This window comes from Cydia pomonella, chromosome 1 (genome assembly GCF_033807575.1).
Source record: "Cydia pomonella isolate Wapato2018A chromosome 1, ilCydPomo1, whole genome shotgun sequence".
In the NCBI taxonomy this organism is placed as follows: Eukaryota; Metazoa; Arthropoda; class Insecta; order Lepidoptera; family Tortricidae; genus Cydia; species Cydia pomonella.
Genome location: NC_084703.1, coordinates 22,096,023 through 22,116,262, shown reverse-complemented (window position 1 = coordinate 22,116,262; position 20,240 = coordinate 22,096,023). Strand labels below are relative to the sequence as shown.

General features: G+C 37.0%; 1 protein-coding gene across 3 annotated transcripts in view; it reads left to right on the top strand.

Moving 5' to 3' along the window:
• The window catches only part of LOC133527480 (DNA-binding protein D-ETS-3), a 109,871-nt gene extending 89,975 nt beyond the window's left edge, over nucleotides 1-19,896 (top strand). For all 3 annotated transcript variants that reach the window (XM_061864514.1, XM_061864506.1, XM_061864523.1), the window contains 4 exons: nucleotides 9,119-9,166; nucleotides 17,816-18,005; nucleotides 18,155-18,363; nucleotides 19,024-19,896. In XM_061864514.1, coding sequence (XP_061720498.1) covers nucleotides 9,119-9,166; nucleotides 17,816-18,005; nucleotides 18,155-18,363; nucleotides 19,024-19,148 — 572 coding nt within the window. In that variant the 3' untranslated portion in view covers nucleotides 19,149-19,896. The remainder of the gene's footprint in view (nucleotides 1-9,118; nucleotides 9,167-17,815; nucleotides 18,006-18,154; nucleotides 18,364-19,023) is intronic.
• Nucleotides 19,897-20,240: the final 344 nt, after the last annotated feature.

Genomic DNA, 20,240 nt, shown 5'->3' with positions numbered 1-20,240 from the left:
GAGCTACCCTGTCAATATCCATCACCTCGACACCCCAGCTACGATACTATGACACGAGCATTAATTGCTGCTATATACAATAATATTATTAGAAAAAATGTTTGAGCAACGTTTGATCAGGCCCACCCAGAGACCTGCTGACAAGGCAAACAACTCATGCAAACAAGGGAGTAAAAAACCCAAGGAAATCAAAACGCTATTTCGACGAGCGGTGCGTAAAGGACAACATTGCCCGTAACGTGTGCGGGTACTAATGCTGAAAATAAATATCTTTTCTACTCGCCTTTATTTTAGTTAGATCTGTCTGATGCAATAAAGAAAAAAGTTCAATATATTCATCATAAGACTTACCTATATCCTGATGAAGACTTACTTATCTAGTTTTAACGTTTATATAATAGAGAAATTAGTAACAAATTATAAAAACAATAAATATTATGATTAGAGTCAGACTAAGACAAGTTTGCAACGATTTTGATAGCACACGCAGTGCAAGTGTTATTATAAACGTCAAAGTTCTATGAAATTATGTCTTAAGGGGTCAGTATTAGCCTGTAAGTTATTCGCGATTGTTAGCATTTGCGAATAACTGACAGGGCGATATCGTCCGGCGAACTGGTAATCAGTTCACCGGACGGCTCCTTTAGGTCTAACTCTAGCACGACAGGGATGAGCGAAATTTCATAATAATAGATAATAAGTAGAAAGCACTTTGACGAAATGTGGTAGGAATTCGCTTGTGAATCTACTTAATGATAGAGAACTGCTTAGAATCAGAACTCGTTTGATCAAAACCCACGGCCAACTTGTAACATCACGGTCGATTGATCGCAGAAAACAATTACTAACCAATAATCATATGTCTTAACAAATAGAAATGTCAAAATATATCTGCGGGGAGACTTTATTGAATCCGAGATTGGGGCACGGCGAATCGCAATCAAATAGCTAATGCTATAGGGGCCTCGAAATTGCACTAACGACTACGACTAGGGGACTACCCGGCAGTAATGTACTGAAATCGATTAATTATCCTTTTATTATTATTTTATGGCCTCCACTAGGACTGCTTCATTGTCTGCCAGGCAGTATTTTACTTTCGGAACTGACTTGCGCTGATTCAGTACCGCATATATTTTAATTACTGCCCTGAAATTACGCATCCGGGTTTGATTAAAATATTCGTAAGTGTACAAGCAAAGCTCATGGTCGCAAGGCATCTCGCAGAGACTAATTAGATAGTGGCAATGAAAATAAACAGTCACTACAAACATATTCCAGCGCAATTCTTGATAAATATTGTGCCTTGATTTAGGGTTCCGTATCAAAAATGTGATTCCGTACAAAAAACCCTTATCGTGCTACTTTGTCCATTTTAGTCTGTCTGTCACATCGCTAAATATCTCTTTATAATGTATCTTTAGTATTCCAATAAGAATATTTATTTAAGAGCCAAAAAAAGTGACCAACATTACTATCGATCGACGGATGTCCATGGTGGTGTCATAATTGGAATACAAATTCGCTCTTTGACGCCGTCGGGAGGGCCGTGATTTGGCCTTTTGTGCGTCACGCGTTAAACTCCTTCAAGCCTCCAGCTACACCCTACCATTATGCGCGGTATAAATCTAAATCCGATGTAAACTTGTAAGGCTTAGAGTCTCTTTCGGCTTACCTTTATGCATGACTGGCGATTTTAGGTTTAATGCTTAAGTAATAAGAACGATTTTGATGTTGTCAAAAAATACCATTCACGGTGGTCTGGTTTGACGGTCGTTACATAAGATACTGTATTGCGTGCATATAAAGCTTAATTTGCTTTGTGCGTGATGGAAGTGTGTTCTATCAGCGAGATTAGTGTTGGTAATGGACGCATAATTACAGTAGAAAAGGCTAACATCGTAAGGTTCATTTGGTGTGCAGCAATCACTTCTCCATAAAGCTTGCTGAAGGGGTTCGGCTCGGGTGCGATTCGCTTGATTCACTTATCAACAAACAGTACGCGAATCTGGTACAGAGTAACGTAGAGTAAAAATGTACATGTCGGGTTAAAGATATTTTTATATTACATTTCACTTATTTTATTAATTTTTTTATTACATACATGGAAAACCAACAAACAAGGCCTAGTTTACCCCTCTGGGTTGGAAGGTCAGATGGCAGTCGCTTTCGTAAAAACTAGTGCCTATGCCAAATCTTGGGATTAGTTGTCAAGCGGACCCCAGGCACATGGGCCGTGGCAAAATGCCGGGACAACGCGAGGAAGAAGAAGAAGACATGGAAAACCAACAGCTTTAAACATTTCTATAACATACAATAGAAATACAGAGCCAATTACAGGTTCTCACTTATAAAAGAGATCATAATAAGATAAGTCGATTCATACAAAAAATTTATAGTGTTCTGGGCGTTAATAGTGATGAAAAATACATATTATCTTTAATTCCAGTAGGGAACAGTAACAACAAAATGAACACAATACTACTGCTACTATTTATAGACTTATAAGTATTTATACGTATCCTATATATGAAATGAACTTTTCAATCTTATTAAATAATATTGTAATCAGGTAATTTTACATACTAAATGACTTCAAGCTTGTAAAGTACGACGATCTCCGTCAAAGCATTTTTCCTTCTCAGAATATTATCTCGTGATTCTTTCACTACCAGGAATATTTAGGTAGGTACAGCAGAAGCTTTGCAGGACAGCAAACAGTGAGGGAGCCGTGTTTGCCATAGGAATATCTAGCGGAGATCGCGCGGGGACGCGACAGAGCATGCCACGCCACGCCGCGGGAGCCGTATTGTTCGACAAGCTTGCTAAATAAAACCGGTCAAATGCGAGTTTGTTTTACTCGCGCGCCGAGGGTTCCGTTCAAACTTTGAATTATCTCGTGTAACTATAAAGGCGAAAGGCTTTTAAACATAAGTACCTATACTAAGTATTGTGTACAGCGCCATCTATCGGCAAATTGTCTAACTAATTTGCGCGATGTAATGCACGTATGTTGGTTTTTCGAGGATAAAATTAAATGTCATTCAATAATTGTTATTTTATTTGAAATAAGGTGCATTTACCTTTATAGAAATTTCAAGTATAATAAACACACGTAAAGTTGGTTAAATTGCAAACTGAATTCGGAAAGGTTATTACTTGTTAATTTAAAAAAAAGTTTGCATGATAGAGGTCTGATTATATTTTTCGTATAATATTTATAGTAATGTTAATAAAATTTAAAAATTGCATAACTTTTTGTCGGTAAATTTCGGAGATAAGGAGGGGGGCGTATTTTGTTTCGCATTTTCCTTCATAAATCATTTTTTTCTGTATTAAAAAAAAAATGTTTTGAAATGTACAATTTGAGCTATTTCAAATGATACCCTACTTGTCCTAGTCAATTACACTTTGAAATTTTGACCCCTCTTCATATTGGGAATTTTTCATAGTTAATAAAAACAAAATAAAAAAATAATACTTTCAAAGCGTCGGGGTTAGCGTTGTTCATAACTATTCCAAATTTCAAATCAATAGCTTAAGTGGTTCTCGAGATATTTAGCGATGTGACAGACCGACGGACGGACGGATAGAGTCGCACCTTAAGGGTTCCTTTTGTACCTTTTTGGTACGGAACCCTAAAAACGGGACATCGTTGTGTGAAGTCCCAAAAAAACAGAGGATAAAGTCTAAGTCAGGAAAAAAATTGAAAAAATATCGCATCATTAAAACACAAGTAATGGAAGGAAAACGCGGCCAAATCCGTCTGCGGAAAATTCGATAAATATTCTACTTTTTTTCAACCGTAGGCAATAGCAAACACCTACTTTTGACTACTGAAACTAAAATTAATCACTGCTTTGTTGATGAAGATAACAATCGTTTGGAAAAAAGCGCTCATGTAGGTAATTTCTCACAGACGGCTTTGTCTTAGTAGGCATGTACCTACTTTGTATTTAACTTATTAACTACGTATATTATAGTAAATTGACGTACCTAAGTCAACTCAGAACAACTAGATATTTTGGAGCGTACAAAATTATAACATTAACGTACGATAACACAAGTAAACTAGGAAGGTATGTTCATCCAAACACAAATTTGACAACTCGAACGGAAACCCATTCAAGCAAATACACGAAAACAATCATAGCGAGGCATAACTCGAAACTGAAGGCCGGGCCGTTCGTCCTACCAATTTTGATCGCAAATTGAAAACGTAATCACTTTCCAGAATTCTATTTGCGAGTTCACGGGATATAACTTGATTTGTGACGTTTATGTACAGGTGTCGGATAGATTTTTATTTAAATTAACTTCTATAGGCTAGTTTTCAATGATCGAGAATAAATGATGAAGGCATTTTAACTTGTGTGTTTTCATAGGTTGGTTGCTGTTAACAGAAAATCTGCTCTTAATTTAAATGGAATTAAATATTACTTATACAATATTGCATGCCGCAGAGCAAGCAATACTCTCAATGCTACAACGAGTTTTAAGGCGGTGGGGCAAACAAACGTTTATATGCAGCAAAACATTTCAATTCGGTGTTAGTTACCCCAAAACTTAGTTATTTCTCAGCCGATTTTGGAAAGTTAGGTTTTTATTATACATATACCTACTTACTTACAGATTGGTCCCATTCTTGTCAAAATATTGCGATTTTTTTTCATCTAAAACCAATTATTTACATAAAGAGTGCTATTTTGCTAAATAAATTCTGATGAAGATCAGAATGGAAATCTTCGAAGATAAGTATTTTATGTCGTGGGGCTAATTGTATTTAAGTGTCGTAAATGATATTAATGGCATTTCAAATTTTATACTGTGTTGTAAAGTCGGTATTTTTCTATTCAAAAATATGTTTTCATCGCTTGCAGACGTCTCTGTTTAGTACAATATTAATTTACTTGTTACTACTACTACTACCTCATCATGGCGAAGAAAATAATATGTTACAAATCATTTTTTAGGGTTCCGTAGTCAACTAGGAACCCTTATAGTTTCGCCATGTCCGTCTGTCTGTCTGTCTGTCCGAGGCTTTGCTCCGTGGTCGTTAGTGCTAAAAAGCTGAAATTTGGCATGGACATATAAATCAATAAAACCGACAAAGTCGTTCAATAAAATCTAAAAAAATAATTTTTTTAGGGTACCTCCCCTACACGTAAAGTGGGGGCGAAATTTTTTTTTCGTTTCGTGGGGTATCGTTGGAAAGGTCTTTCAAAAATAATAGGGGTTTTCAAGTAACATTTTTTGATAAAGTGAGTATATTCGAAGATAATCGCTCCGAAAGAAAAAAAAATAGTGTCTCCCCCCCTCTAACTTTTGAACCATAGGTCCAATAAATATGAAAAAAAATCGTGGAAGTAGAGCTTAAGAAAGACATTAAATGAAAACTATAGCGGACATGATCAGTTTAGCTGTTTTTGAGTTATCGCAAAAAGTTTTCCCTTCATAGTAAAAAAAAGACTTACTTTAATTAGGTGTACTGATTATGCAAATTTGCCTATTTGTTTAACTCGGGTGAAAGGTACCGTTTCATCCCTTGGTTAACAATTTACTATACTTTAAGCTCCAGTTTAGCTTATTGTGACGGAAGAGTAACTACGGAACCCTACACTGAGCGTGGCCCGACATGCTCTTGGCCGGTTTTTTATTTGTACGTCTTGCTTGCGTCGCAGCGTCGAACGTGCAGCCTTGCACTACCGGAGTGTGCGTTCCGTGTTGCATAAAGGATGACTCACGCTAGAACGGCCCTGTCCCGGGCCAAGGCGTCCGACAATTCGTTTTTATGGAAAGCATCACGTGATCACCGAAGTCTCGGACGCCTCGGCCCGGACCCGGGCTGTTCTAGCGTGAGTCATCAAAGTGATCCATTTCGCAATAATAATAATGATAACTGTTCTCTGTTACATAAACAGTCTATGTTATCTATTAGCTGCACTTTGCAACACCACACTTTGGAAATTAACCAAACCAATTTACAGTTATTTTTAATCCTCGTTCTTTCGTTTTGTCAATTTACAGAGCGAGCGATTTGTAAACAACTTGTCCATGTCCATTAGATTTCAACTCCGTTACAACGTAAATAAAAGGGATAAGTTTCGCATTCTAGTAGTTGCAAATAAATTAACATATCTTTTCAGTCATTCTTACTTATGTAAGGAGCTTCGAGAATACGCTTCGCATCGGCTTCGCTTGCAATTCGCTCCCACATAAAAGTAGTCATTTATCATAATCATCTCGATTATATCGCGCCTCGCCCCTCCAACGGAGCCATTTAACCACCCTCGATTTAACTGTTATTGTGAACATTTTTGATTCCAAACGTGTCTTTTGTTAGAAGCTTAGTCACGGCTACGCTAGGCATTTTGAGTGGTTACAAATTCATTTTTTATCTAGCAAATGATGATTTGACAGCTCGATGTGCACTCTCCGTCTTTGAAAATTACTGCGTATTATCGTATGAAAAGTATACTTTTATATTTCAATATCAGTAATCGAAGTTTACGTTACACCTTAGTGAGACCTAAATAGGCATTAAAATAAGCCTCTACTGAATTTTGCTTGGAAACATGGAGAAAATTAATTTTCGTGACATTAAAATCAAATAAGAATAATTTAGAATCTATTTTATAAAACTCAAATTAGTTTATTTATGTCTTTCTAAAATTATAAAGAAGTACTTACATTTTTTTTTTAACATACATCTTATTGTGCAAAGTGTGCTAAGTTGGTCATTACACACGACGTGATATTGCGCGCGCGAGCTGTAAGCGAGTGCGCAATAAGAAAGCCGATGAGGGTAATGACCAATGCACACGCGTTTCATACGACGTTTTTCAACACACTTGCGAGGAAAAAACAAAACCTATAATTTTTTTTTTGTCCAAACAGTTAAAGTACAATTTTCAAAATGGTGCTTACAGGTACAGTTTTATCATCAAATAATTGCACCAAAGCGTGCTGGGCTTGTAGGCACTTATTTGCCAGTTCATTGAAGTAAGCTACCAACACGTTTTCCAAGAAAGACTGGGCGTTTTTGCTGATTTTCATATGCCGCCAATTATTTTTCACCCGATTTTGATGGTCAAAGGCTATCGTTCTCAGCTCTTAGTATTACAGGCAGCGTCAATCAAATTTCAATGCTTGAAAATTACATTTTCGTCAATATATAAACTAAAAACATGCAAAAGTATTCCAATTTAATGACAAATGCAGAAAACGGAAGGCGCATTATTTTTTTTACGCACGACGTCCAATGCGCGCGCAAGGCAAAGGCGCGAACGAAATCGACAAACGGCCAATTAAAAAAATGTAAAAAGCTAATATTTTCGTATTTCTATTCGACGGATGGAGATCAAATCGATAAAATGTTATGTTTATTCATTAATGTAATTTACGAGATAATTTAATCTATAAATTATGTTTGGTGTGATAAAACCTCTTTGAAGTAACATTTGAAACTAGTTGGTTAAAAAACTCATACAAATAGTTGGTTAAAAAAAATGTTACACTACTCTGAGTGAAGACATAACGATAAAGTTGCATTACGAGTAACTCATGTTAACTAAGTGGTCTCACTAAATAGCATTCCTCACCTATTTAGACGTCAGTTGGCGGAATAGGGTAAAAAGAAAATTATTCTAATGTGTGTTTTATGAAAACGTAGAACAGCCAGACCGCGTTCGCGTGTACAAACACGTCATTATTAGCGTGAGATTTGACCAACCGAAAGCAAAAAAATTACCTATTTTTACAATGTTGGTGGCAAACTCGCATAGATCCCGGTACCTAAGAGATTACCGTACGTATAGACGCTTGTACCGTCGTGAATATTATGCCCATTTACGACAATTTAAAACATAGGGCCGCCCTCCCTGCTGCCCTGGTACTATAGTCCTTCGAGACTCTTGCCGTGACTAAACTGAAGCAGAAACATCCTTTGGAGCCACCTCGTATGGACCACCTCTTATTTAGAATAAATGGCTTGCGTACTGTGCTTGGCGTGGGGCAGCAGCGAAAAACAGCTGTTGGTATCTTATCATATCCAATAATATATACCGACGTTTGCTCAAAATGCATTAATTTAGCTTGACCAACAAACATTCACAACCCCAGAATTAGTGTCGTTATAAAATACATCGGCTCCGCCGCCGAAAATTCGTCACAAACACCCCACTTTACAATCCGAGAGCTAATTCAAGTGTCGTTAAAAATTACTATTTTATTATTACATTAACAAAGGCGCAAATTGTCGTTAGGGGGACGCCTTTGTTTCAATTTTATTGTATTGATAATTTGCATAGAAACGGCCGCTAGCGCATGTATTACGCTTTTAATGAATATGATAAAGGAGAACGTTTATGATCTCGAATGTAAAAAGACCGAGCAAGTACAATTAAATATTACAACTTTTTGATTATGGCTAGTGTTCAGTGACTACAACGTTAATAAAAATATGTTCCGCCGCGTTTGAAGTTTTAAAACACTTATTTTGTAGAAATTTATTCGTAGAAGATTTATTCTACGATCATCGCAGTGAGGCTTATCTTACCACTCTACTATAGTACCATGGAATCTACGGCATGCACTCCTTCGCAAAACGACATTCAGAAACTTACTGCAGGCCTATCTATGCAAATTCAGGCAGGTGCAGGTCCCCTTCTCATTATACCTGTTTGAAATGCAATCTATGCACTGTATCGGAGTTTTTTCGTGGGCGCTGTTGTCGGCGCGGTCGCCATGGACAACGTTATCTTTCGACGCGTCTATAGTAGGCCTATGTATCACAGGCGTGAAAAGCAGGATCTAGAGATAACCATGTCTACAGTGTTGGAATTCCAATGAGAGACAATGCAATGGGAAAATGTATTTGAGTTCCTACTGAATGACCAGTTCAAAGGTTCACTATCATTGCAAATTATCAGAGTAATTTACTTTGAAAAATAGTCCAAAAAAAGTCTCTAGATGGTTTCGGGCAATTATTTATGAAAAAGGCAACCGTCAAAATTAGGTGAGATGACTATCTAACAAATGAATCGTGTTAAAATATCTAACCAATACACGACTGATTACAACAAGAAATGCATTGTTAATATTGTTTTGTTTGTTCCAGATCCTTATCAAATGTTTGGTCCAACGAGTAGTCGTCTGGCGAATTCAGGTAATTTAAAAAAAAATACTTCTGGGTTAGCGTTGTTGATAGATAACTATTCCAAATTTCAAATCGATAGCTTAAGTGGTGGTGGGTGGTTCTCGAGTGGTTCAGTGGTTCGCGTTATGACAGTCAGACGTACGGACGGACAGAGTCGCCCCATAAGTGTTCCTTTTGTACCTTTTTGGTACGGAACCCTAAAAAAGTACTTGGTAATGTTTGTAAAATAAAAAGGAAGATCGCTTAGTACTGCGTATTAGAAATGCAGTCAGCACTCAATCGGCATCTGTCCGACTGAAACAGGATTTAAGAAATTGATGAAAACATACTTCTATCACCTAAACAGGTCTTTTCTGTACTGTTTCACTTGTCTTTCCTGCAACATTCATTTAACTAAGTGAGTAGGTACCTGCAATTTAATTGAAGAGAGAGCTTCAAAATATTTTTAGATCTACGAGTAAATAACAGAGCCTCAGATACTTACTATAAGCTCCAAGGATAACGGGGTCGCAATCGGCACATTTGTAACAATTGTGTTTGCATAAAAATAATAAAAACTACACCTAACTCGGGCACACTTTTATAGTAAGGGCTAAAAATAACGACTGAAATCAAATTTCTCATTATCCAATCCTGACTAATTCATATCTGGCAAGGTGAAAGTGGCCAGGGGTGACCTGCAGGCTGACCTCTGAGAAAGTAGGGTGACCAGGTCTCACGCGGCGCGAGCACGCGAGATCGCGATAACAAACCCCATTCAAGGGATTTCAGGTTTACGAGTGTATGGCGCACGGCGTTAAATGATCCTTGAACTGCTTCGTTTTCAAGCTTTCTCTAAGAAACATTGTCTCATTTTATCAATTTTCATCTCGCTGAAAAATATAGACTGCCCTATATCAGTAGTCGTACAAATAAAAAAAAACATAATAAAATGACACTGCTAAAACCACTCGCTAAGGTTAAATTGTAAATAAATCAAGTCAAATTGTTCGGCCACATGCAACATAGATCGCCGATAAAGCACAGTACGTGTGGGAACAGTACGCCACGTAACTGTATGCACTATCTCTCTGTAATCGGTACTTAAAATTCCATCAATTTATTTACGCATTTCAAAATTCTTATTACACGAACAAAAGGTGTAATATAGCTTGTTTCATAATATATTTAAGTTTGTAAACCTGTATGAAAGTCAAATGTTAATAGGCTAACGACGGCGGTTCGTCGGATAGGGGTGCGGCAGTCACTTATCATGCCACCTTATTTTATGTAAATTGCTGATATTTTATCTATATTAAGTCACTTATAACAGTTAGAGGTTCAACACAGGGTGGTATAGATTACTTTTGTAGATAAATATACGTAATAGATTTTAAGTGCTCTTCGATTATTTCAGATTGATAAATCTAAATACATGATATTGATAAATTATTTATATTATTTACTTTTCAGTATAATAATAATAATTCAGCCTATATACGTCCCACTGCTGGGCACAGGCCTCCTCTCATGCGCGAGAGGGCTCGGGCTATAGTCCCCACGCTAGCCCAATGCGGATTGGGGACTTCACATACACCTTTGAATTTCTTCGCAGATGTATGCAGGTTTCCTCACGATGTTTTCCTTCACCGAAAAGCTAGTGGTAAATATCAAATGATATTTCGTACATAAGTTCCGAAAAACTCATTGGTACGAGCCAGGATTTGAACCCACGACCTCCGGATTGAAAGCCGGACGTCATATCCACTCGGCCACCACCGCTTCTTCCACTTTTCAGTATAATTTCTGGAAATCTAAGTTTCATAATCATTAATATGGTACAATAGGGTTGTTTCCTGTGTTTAAAGTAAATTATTTCACACCATGGACGAAGTAAAGCACAAGACAATTATTAGAAAAACGTAGAGAGTTGATATTTTTGACACAATTTCTATTTAAGGATAGAATTAATAAAGTAGGTGACTTGACCGTGACGTCACAATTCAGTTTTCATAAGTTCCATAGTGGCTAATCGTTACGATAGTTCGAAAAATAAAAGTAATTTGACTAGTAGGAAAGAACCATATTATTTACTTAAATAATTAAGTTTTTTTATGACTGTACCCCTGAATCAATCTCCCCGCTGACTGCCTGCAATTTAAACGCATAAAGACAATTAAAGCCACGTGGCAGACCCGAACACTAATTGCGAGTCAAAGTTCCCATGGACGGACTCCCGTACCGTGTAATTTACCTGTCTTGACTTTTCTAACTTTCCATAACAAAATAGCTTACACGGCACACGCTTATGCCTGTTTGCTGTTCACCTACTGCAATCATCTACAAATTCATAACTAAAACGTTTGTTATTCTTCGCCCATCAGATTGATTTATAATACAAACTTTTCCACTGCTGTTCTTTTACCTATTTGCCATTTCTACAGTCACTAATAAATATGAGAACATACATATCCAATAGATGAATATCCCAGGCACCTTACTATCACTCATCATACGCGCGTCGCGATCTAACAATAGATCAAGGCGAGTTGTCACTATGCAACGAATGTGGCTCAAGATCATTCAATCGGCATTGGCTTTTATTGCTTACATGTTACTTACTACCCATATATAGATACCGAATAATAGATGTATCTCTATTCTCTTTTTCTTATATCCATATCTGTTTAAAATTGTATTGCAAAACCGAAGAGTTTGTTTACCTACTGGTGACTAATTAGAGAATGCAATCTAAAACCATGATTGGCGATTCGATATCTCGCGCGAAAAAGTTGAATCGAGTAAGTCTTTCGAGGTCTCAACAGCCAGACTCGAGATCGAGATTAGACAAAGTAATTATTAATAACTAATTTTTAACAAAATTCCAGAAGTATAATAATGCAGTGTACTTATATACTACCTTTTTAGGGAACTGCTGTTATATTGCAAAATAAAACAGAAACTTAAAAAAAATGTAGGAGCCACGATCATATAATGACAATATTTCATTTTAATAAAACCTGAAATTTTATAAATGATTTGGCTGCCATGAGCCGTGGCAATATGCCGGGACAACGCGAGGAAGAAGATAAAAAAATGTTGTGATTTTACCATATCTAAGGCGCAATATGTGAAATGCTGCCATTTATCACGACGATAATATTGTCTTTGAGATTGTCAATTAAACACGACTTATTGAACTTCAAAACAAAGATGCATTTTTTAAAATAATTATGTTATAATCTACCAATCGTTTTTAAAATGGACCAAGCCGTATTGATCGGTGATGTGAGGAGGTACTTATACACTCCTCCAATGTGTTTCAAATATTTTTCCATCCTGCTGCAAAAATGATTCGTCGAAGACATTGGACAAATATTTTAGTACATTACGATACAAGTGCGAAGAAGAGGAAATTCGAAACGAGTGACGATGAATTAAAACACGACCGAAGGGAGTACAACGTTTTACAGTACATATGGCCCTTTAAATTTTCGACAGGGTAAAGTAGCACCACATGTACTGTAAATTTACATTACATTCGTTAGTGTTTATCCCTCGGTCATCTTTATGAAAACTGATCATGTTTGCTATAGTTTGCATTGAATGTCTTTATTAAGTGCTATTTTCACGATTTATTACATCATTTCTAATCGTAATCGCGTAATCAATTTCCTAGAAAAAAATAATATATTGTCGCAAAAGCAATTTGGATTCAGAAACGGGAAATCTACCGAAGGTGCTATATCTCAATTGACAGACAAGGTCGCTGAGCATTTAGATCAAGGAAAGACCTGTGTCGGAGTGTTCCTTGACCTAGCCAAAGCCTTCGACACTGTGTCGATCCCTATCTTGATTAGGAAATTGGAGATGTCCGGGATACGAGGAACTCCATTAAAATGGATGCATAGCTACTTGTCGGGTCGCACACAATGTGTCAGGGTTAATGAACAAGTCAGTAATCTTAGACAAATAACTTTTGGTGTGCCACAAGGCAGTATACTTGGCCCAACTTTGTTCCTGATCTACATTAACGATCTGACTTTCTTGGACTTGATTAATGCAGACATTGTATGCTACGCAGACGACACGGCAATCCTATTTCACGGTGCTTCGTGGGATGAAGTAATCACCTCTGCAGAAAGCGGTCTAGCTTCGGTGACAAAATGGCTTCAAAACAATTTACTGACCCTGAATGCAGACAAAATTAAATATTTATGTTTCCACAAAACAGCTGCTTCCGCTCCGCAATCTCTAAAAGTCTTAAAAGTTCACTCGTGCACTGTTAACCAGACGCCATGTGATTGTCAATCTATAGAAAGAGCTTCGTCTATAAAATATTTAGGTATTATCCTAGACGAGAAACTCAACTTTACAGAGCACATACAAGCCACAGCGAATCGTGTCAGGAAATTAATATATACCTTTAAAAATCTTCGAGATGTCATGGATAAGCCACTGCTTAAATCGACTTATATTGTTCTAGCTCAGTCCGTAATAACGTATTGCATCTCAGTGTGGGGTAGTGCAGCAAGCACTTATCTAATTCTTCTAGAGAGAGCCCAACGATCGTTACTAAAGGTTATTTTTTCAAAATCGAGAAGATTCTCAACTCAATGCTTGTATACAGAAAGTGAGGTCCTCACTGTACGCCAACTTTTCATATTACGTAGTTCTATCATAGCACACAAACATATACTTAATATGCCTAATTATGAACAATTACTGAAAAAACGCAACTTTGTCTTTCCCTTACCTGCACTTAAGTCACACTTTGCTAAAAGATTTGGTATACACAATCATTTAGCAGTATACAAGATAGTCAACAAAAATTGCGACATTAAAACCTGCTCGGTAAGAGAGGCTCAATATAAAGTCAAAATATGGTTAAGCACTCTAAATTATGTTGAAACAGAAAAAATATTAACATACTAATAGACACACACACACACACACACACACACATACACATAACATACACGTACTCTTCCTCAAATACGTACTCATAATTCCTCCAAATTCCTTGCCTTGGTTCTTTTTCTTTGTAATTGATTAGCACTAATTTTTAATTTTATTTTTTATTGTTAAAAATACAAGACATAAATTGTCGTATAATTTGTAGTTAACTGTAATGTAGCATGCAATTTGTTATTTTTAGCTGATAGTGAATTCTTTAGCGCCTATAGTCAATAAAAACTGGCAAACTAGGAAAAGTGCCATCCTGCGAGACAGGCATAGCCTAGTGCAGGTGTCACGGGCAATTTCTATAACTTGATACAACATTTAGCAGTGTTTAACTGGAATAAGTTTACTTAACCTTGTTTTAATTATAAGTTTCACTGTATTAATAAACTATTTTGATTTTGATTTTGATTTTGATTTCTTACCCATTTTTTCCTTTCGTAGCGGTTATTTCTTTTTATATTAATTTTATCAAGAAATGGTTGTTGAAGACCCCTATTCTTTTTGGAAGACCTATCCAACGACTTCCCACAACATTTGTGATTTTATTTTACCTCTTTTTTTAATTGATTGGTTTATATATTCATGCCTGAAGCAACACCGCGGACAGACAGATGGACACGGCAAAACTATAGGGGTTCCTAGTTGACTACGTAACCCTAAAAAGGGTAAATGCCAATTTTTATGACGAAAATGTAGCTCTAATTTATTCAGTAAATGCCTACCTATAGTCCTACCCTTACCAACCTTTCACCAACTCAAATCAACCCATGCATTACAAGTACCTACTTTTATTTTATAAGTTATAACCATTTAAATAAAAGCGGTACATTTGCAAGTTTCACGATTATAATATAGCATGATGTCACTTGCGAAGCCGCTACACCGCATATGTAACTTCCGTTGAATGCGCAAAAAGAAATCGCTGTTGCTCAAGAGTAGGTATAGTATACGCTTTATTTTTCCATTGTATCAGTGATGTATAAATACAAACGTAATACACTCTGTTCCGCCAGTCGGGCACGGCCCGTTACACTCGACTGGGCTTCCTCGCCAGTCGTGCGGGCTTGAACAAGCCCGCCCAATATCGCGACATGCTCCTACGTCACCCCGAACATAAGTAAACCAATGTCGAATACTAAATCTTCTACTTACATGGGCCTTCGATCAAGCGTTACACAGTGGCTTATGCTTCACTTTCTATGCCTTTTTTCGGATAGTTTTCTGCGCTAGTTTAATCTGAAACGATAACACGTAAAGTATACGATCATTTATCTGAACTTTATGAAATAGTTGGAATGAAAATAAAATTTTAAGATAGTTAGTAGGTACGCAATACAAACATCTTTAAGAAAAGAGGCATCGTGGCATCGAGGCACGTTTTGTCACCGACTTTTGTTTTTAGGTTTCCATACCATAAGGTAAAAAGGAACAACTTGTTACGACTCTATCCGTCTGTCTGTTACTCTAAAGATCCCGGGAACTACTTACGCTATCGTCGATTTCAGGAATAGTTATAAACAAGGCTAACACGGAAAATTAAAAATGTTTTTTTTATTTGTTTCACTATGTTCCTAAAAAGTGGGATAAACTCTCACATGCCAATTCGAACGCACACTAAAAGTTGTGCAAAACTATTGTAATAATAAACCATCTGCGGCCTGCGCTGCGAGCAGCTCACGCTTGGTGGTGCATTTGCCGACTGCATCTACCAAAGCTTGAAGGGGAATACTGTCATTTTACACTTCATACCGAGTGCCCGTAATTGGCAACGGATCCTTTATGCCACAATTTGTTCACTTTCATTAAAGTTTCATATTTTTTGTGTAAGTAGGTAATATGTACTTATTAAAAATGTGGGTAAATAACACTTTCGTATAATGATTATAGTTATTTATGTGCTATTAACTGTAGAATCAAACTTGTTGTTTTCTTCTCGTGCTATTTACTCGTATTATACATTTACAATTTAAAATATCTTCTTTCCTACAAAAAGCTGAATTATGATCCAAAGGTTTAACGGCACGAAAGGCAAACAAACTATATACGATTAAACAAACACACATCGAATATATAATTGCTTCTAATTACAAATCGAATATAACCGCTTCTAATTTCAACCTACCAGTTAAATTAAACCACGGTTTGCATTTAATCACTTTGTACCTAGAGACCAAGCTAAGTTGGCAGAGATTTAACAAAGAGAATTTGAAATAGAGATGTAAAAGAAAACATTGTAGCGACGTAAATTTACTGCCATCTTTCGACACATAATTAAAACTTTTAGAACGCCATTTGACTTTGATCCTTATTCTTTCACTAATATGTGTTCAATTTGTTAAATATCTAAAAGTGACGCCATCTTACCGGGCACTACCTAAAGGTTATGGCGCCCTCGCTCGAAACGATGCTGCTATACCTTTGGCCTCAGATCTATACTATAAGATGGCGCCACTCTTTGGTATTTAACAAATTTAACTCATATCAGTATAAGAATAAGGATCAAAGTCAAATGGCGTTCTAAAATTTTTAATTATGTGTCGAAAGATGGTAGTAAATTTACGTCGCTATAAAGTTTTCTTTGACAATACACCTCTATTTCAAAATCTCTTTGGTGTTAAGTAAACGTCATAATTATGGAAGGTGGAGGTAAGGAATGAAATCTCCATATACCAAAAAGTGTCATCAAAAAACCTTAAATAGGTGGCGCTACAATACCTAGAATACTTGAAAAAAATGGAATCATAGACAGCGCACTTCACTCCGTCAATAACGCCTAGGTTCTTAGCTACTCTAGCGCTACTCTGGAGAGATTTGGAACTATTATTGTTTATAGCTGACAACTGGACACTTGCATCAGTTCTGGTTATGGAGATTGCGTTCCTTACCTCTACCTTCCATAGTCATAATTTCATAGAAGTTTGACGTTTAAAATAACACTTGCACTATCTAGGCTGTCAAAACCGCTGCCAACTTATCTTGGTTTGATTTTACGCTTGTGGATATATTTGCCACGATTTTGCGTACTTTTAAAACTATATTTAGGTACGTTACATTTTCTTATATTAATATAAAACTTAATCGATCCAGCGAAATGAGAAGTGAGGTGTTAGGGTCAACTGGGAGTGCACTTTTCATCTTTGTACGCTCCATGATCGTTTCACGGTAGCATGAGAATGATGGCCCAACATTCATGAATAGCGACGTAGTTCAAATATTTAAGTTCAAATTTAAGGTAACCTGGAGTAAAGAGAAAGTAGGTAGCATAAGCTACCTTGTGGCGCTATAACTAAAAATCTAACGCAAATCTATTTCTTAGCCTGCGTAGTTTTCTATATCTTCTATACCGGGTCTTCAGTATATTTAATAATGTCTGAATGAATCTGAATCATTGCGAGTAAATATCGAGGGCAAGTCGCCGGGGGCGCGGTGAAATGCTCATTTTATGTGCGGTACCTAATGATAGGGTTTGGGACGGCCATCACTCACCACGCTAATGACTGCGATTAGCAAAAGTAGCTTGTCGCTTATTTAAACGCTTTAAAAATCGTTTAAGTGCTGCTATCAAATCCCAGGTCGCATTGCGACAATATAGCAACATAGCACTGCCACTGTGTTTTAGCAGCTGGTACCTACTCTGATTCATTTTTGTAGTAGCAACTCAAAAATATATGAAATATATGACTGAACTGTAACTTATTACGCTTTTAATTTCAGGGTCAGGTCAAATACAACTCTGGCAGTTCCTGCTGGAACTTTTGAGTGACTCGAGCAACGCAGGCTGCATCACCTGGGAAGGCACCAACGGCGAGTTCAAGCTGACCGACCCGGATGAGGTGGCGCGTCGGTGGGGCGAGCGCAAGTCCAAGCCCAACATGAACTACGACAAACTGAGCAGGGCCCTCAGGTAACATAGACCTAGATCGAAACGTGTTGCTAAGCGACTTGTCGGGTACCCGTTTAATTTGCTGTGCGAGTTCACCCTAAAGCGACAGTGTATATAGAATATTTTTTTGTGTTTTGATAGATCGTTTCTAATATTTCACCTTTGTCCAGATACTACTATGACAAGAACATCATGACTAAGGTCCATGGCAAACGCTATGCCTATAAATTCGACTTCCAAGGGCTAGCAGCGGCCACGCAACCGGCGGCGAGCGATCCGGCATATAAATATCAAAGCGATCTTTTCATGAGCTCTTACCACCACTCGGCAAAGCTCTCGTCGTTTATGGCTCCCCACGCAGCCATGCCAACATCAACAGGTAACTAGACACACTATTATAATAACGGCTCTAAGCGAAATTTATTCAATGCGAACTAATGCTACGTGCCAAAATCATTTCTTTACTCAAAGTGCGACTGCTAAAAAAACATGTCAACATACTTGTAAGTGGTATAATGATAGAGTTAATGTCATGCACCCTTCAAACGCAATACGCACTTGAGAGAATCTGCATTTCTCAGTGCTAATACGGCGGTACACTCACTTGTGCAAATATTGGCACGGTACTCGAAATGGGTTGTCAGTGGCACGACTCGATTTAGCACTCTTGACTTAATGGAAGGCTGTGTTAAACTCTATTCGACCTGATTAAATATACTGATGAAATATAAAGTTAAGAATGTAGACCAGTATTATTTTCAGTAATTTATTTAGGTACCCAATGAATAAATTTAAATAAGAAATAATTTTGGTGCGTCATGCAGAATATATATTTTATGCGAGTGTATCTTTTTGTGAATTTTATCGACTTTTATTGTTGTGTTTTTAAACATGTTTTGTATCTTTTACCCGGCGATTTTCACAATTTGGAACAGTTATAAAACTCTCTTCTCATACGTCGGGTGGTTGTCAACTAACAATTTCGCTGGCGTGTATTGATCCTCTTTCTACCAAGTAAGCTGGCAAACTATTGTTGCAGCGTCGATTTTCCCGTCGGCGTCGTGGAGCAACTGGGGCGGTGGGGGGAGCAACCTCTACTCCCCCCACTCTATGGCCCCACCCCACGTGACGTCGCATCTGGGCTCGTATCCGCACTACGCATGACCAGCCATATAATTCGACGATACACCAAACGACGACTGTAATATGGATATACTTTTTGTTAATTATTATTTATAATTTTTTACGCTTCTCTTGTCTATGTACCTACGGTTAACTTTTAACTCGTTATTAGCTATATTTTGCCAAACACTTGTTATAATGCCCACGAGGACGGTTCTCGGTACACCTGGTCTGTGGTATTGATAAGGTTCAGTTGACTGGAAAACAAACAAAAACCAAAGTGAATGGGTATTGAAGAGGGTTTCTCAGAGTAGCAACCTTGTGGGGGGGAGGGGAATTAGCGACAATGTAACGCTGTTGACTGTGAAGGGTATTTTGTATATTGTAAGAATTATATGTAAAATAAATGTGTATTTATTCCTTTGACATATTGGACTAGGAAAAAAATACAAATCGAACCTCGGCTTGTAAATAAACAATGTCGAATCCACAGTCACTTGTTCCAATTAATAATGAATTCCTACAGCTATACAACCACCAAGAATGTATAATTATGTTTTCCGTTAAAATAATTTATGTGGAAGGTCTCTGTAAGTAATATATTTCCATTGCGTATACTAATAACTTTACGATTATGCTTCTTACATTTTTGTTTTTATGTAATATCTATATCAAACCGCGTAAATCAAGTATCAAGACGAGTAAAGAGACAAAATGTTATGGTTGCCAACTTCCCTAGTTAAATTGTTTTTATTGTGAGAAAAAATAAAGAGTGAATTGTGAAACGCAAGACTAGTCTTTTATCAAAGAATGTTGTAAATAATAGATACTCATTAATTAAGTAGAATTATTTATTTAGGATTACAATAAAATTTTAATGGTATTAATTTTTAATGTATAAATATCGTGTAGGCAAAAGAAAGTAAGTATGTACGTATTCGCGCGTATATCTATCTATAGGCCACAGCAGGTTTCGCCGTGGCGTTGACTTGGTTTTGGAGCGCAACGATAAGGTAATTTGCAAGAAGCTAATAAAAACACTGAAACTTACACAATAATATAAAACATAGCATTCAAGGTAAGGCACCTTGAATTACAAGCTTGCATTTATTGCCGTCGTTTTCTGCAAAAAGA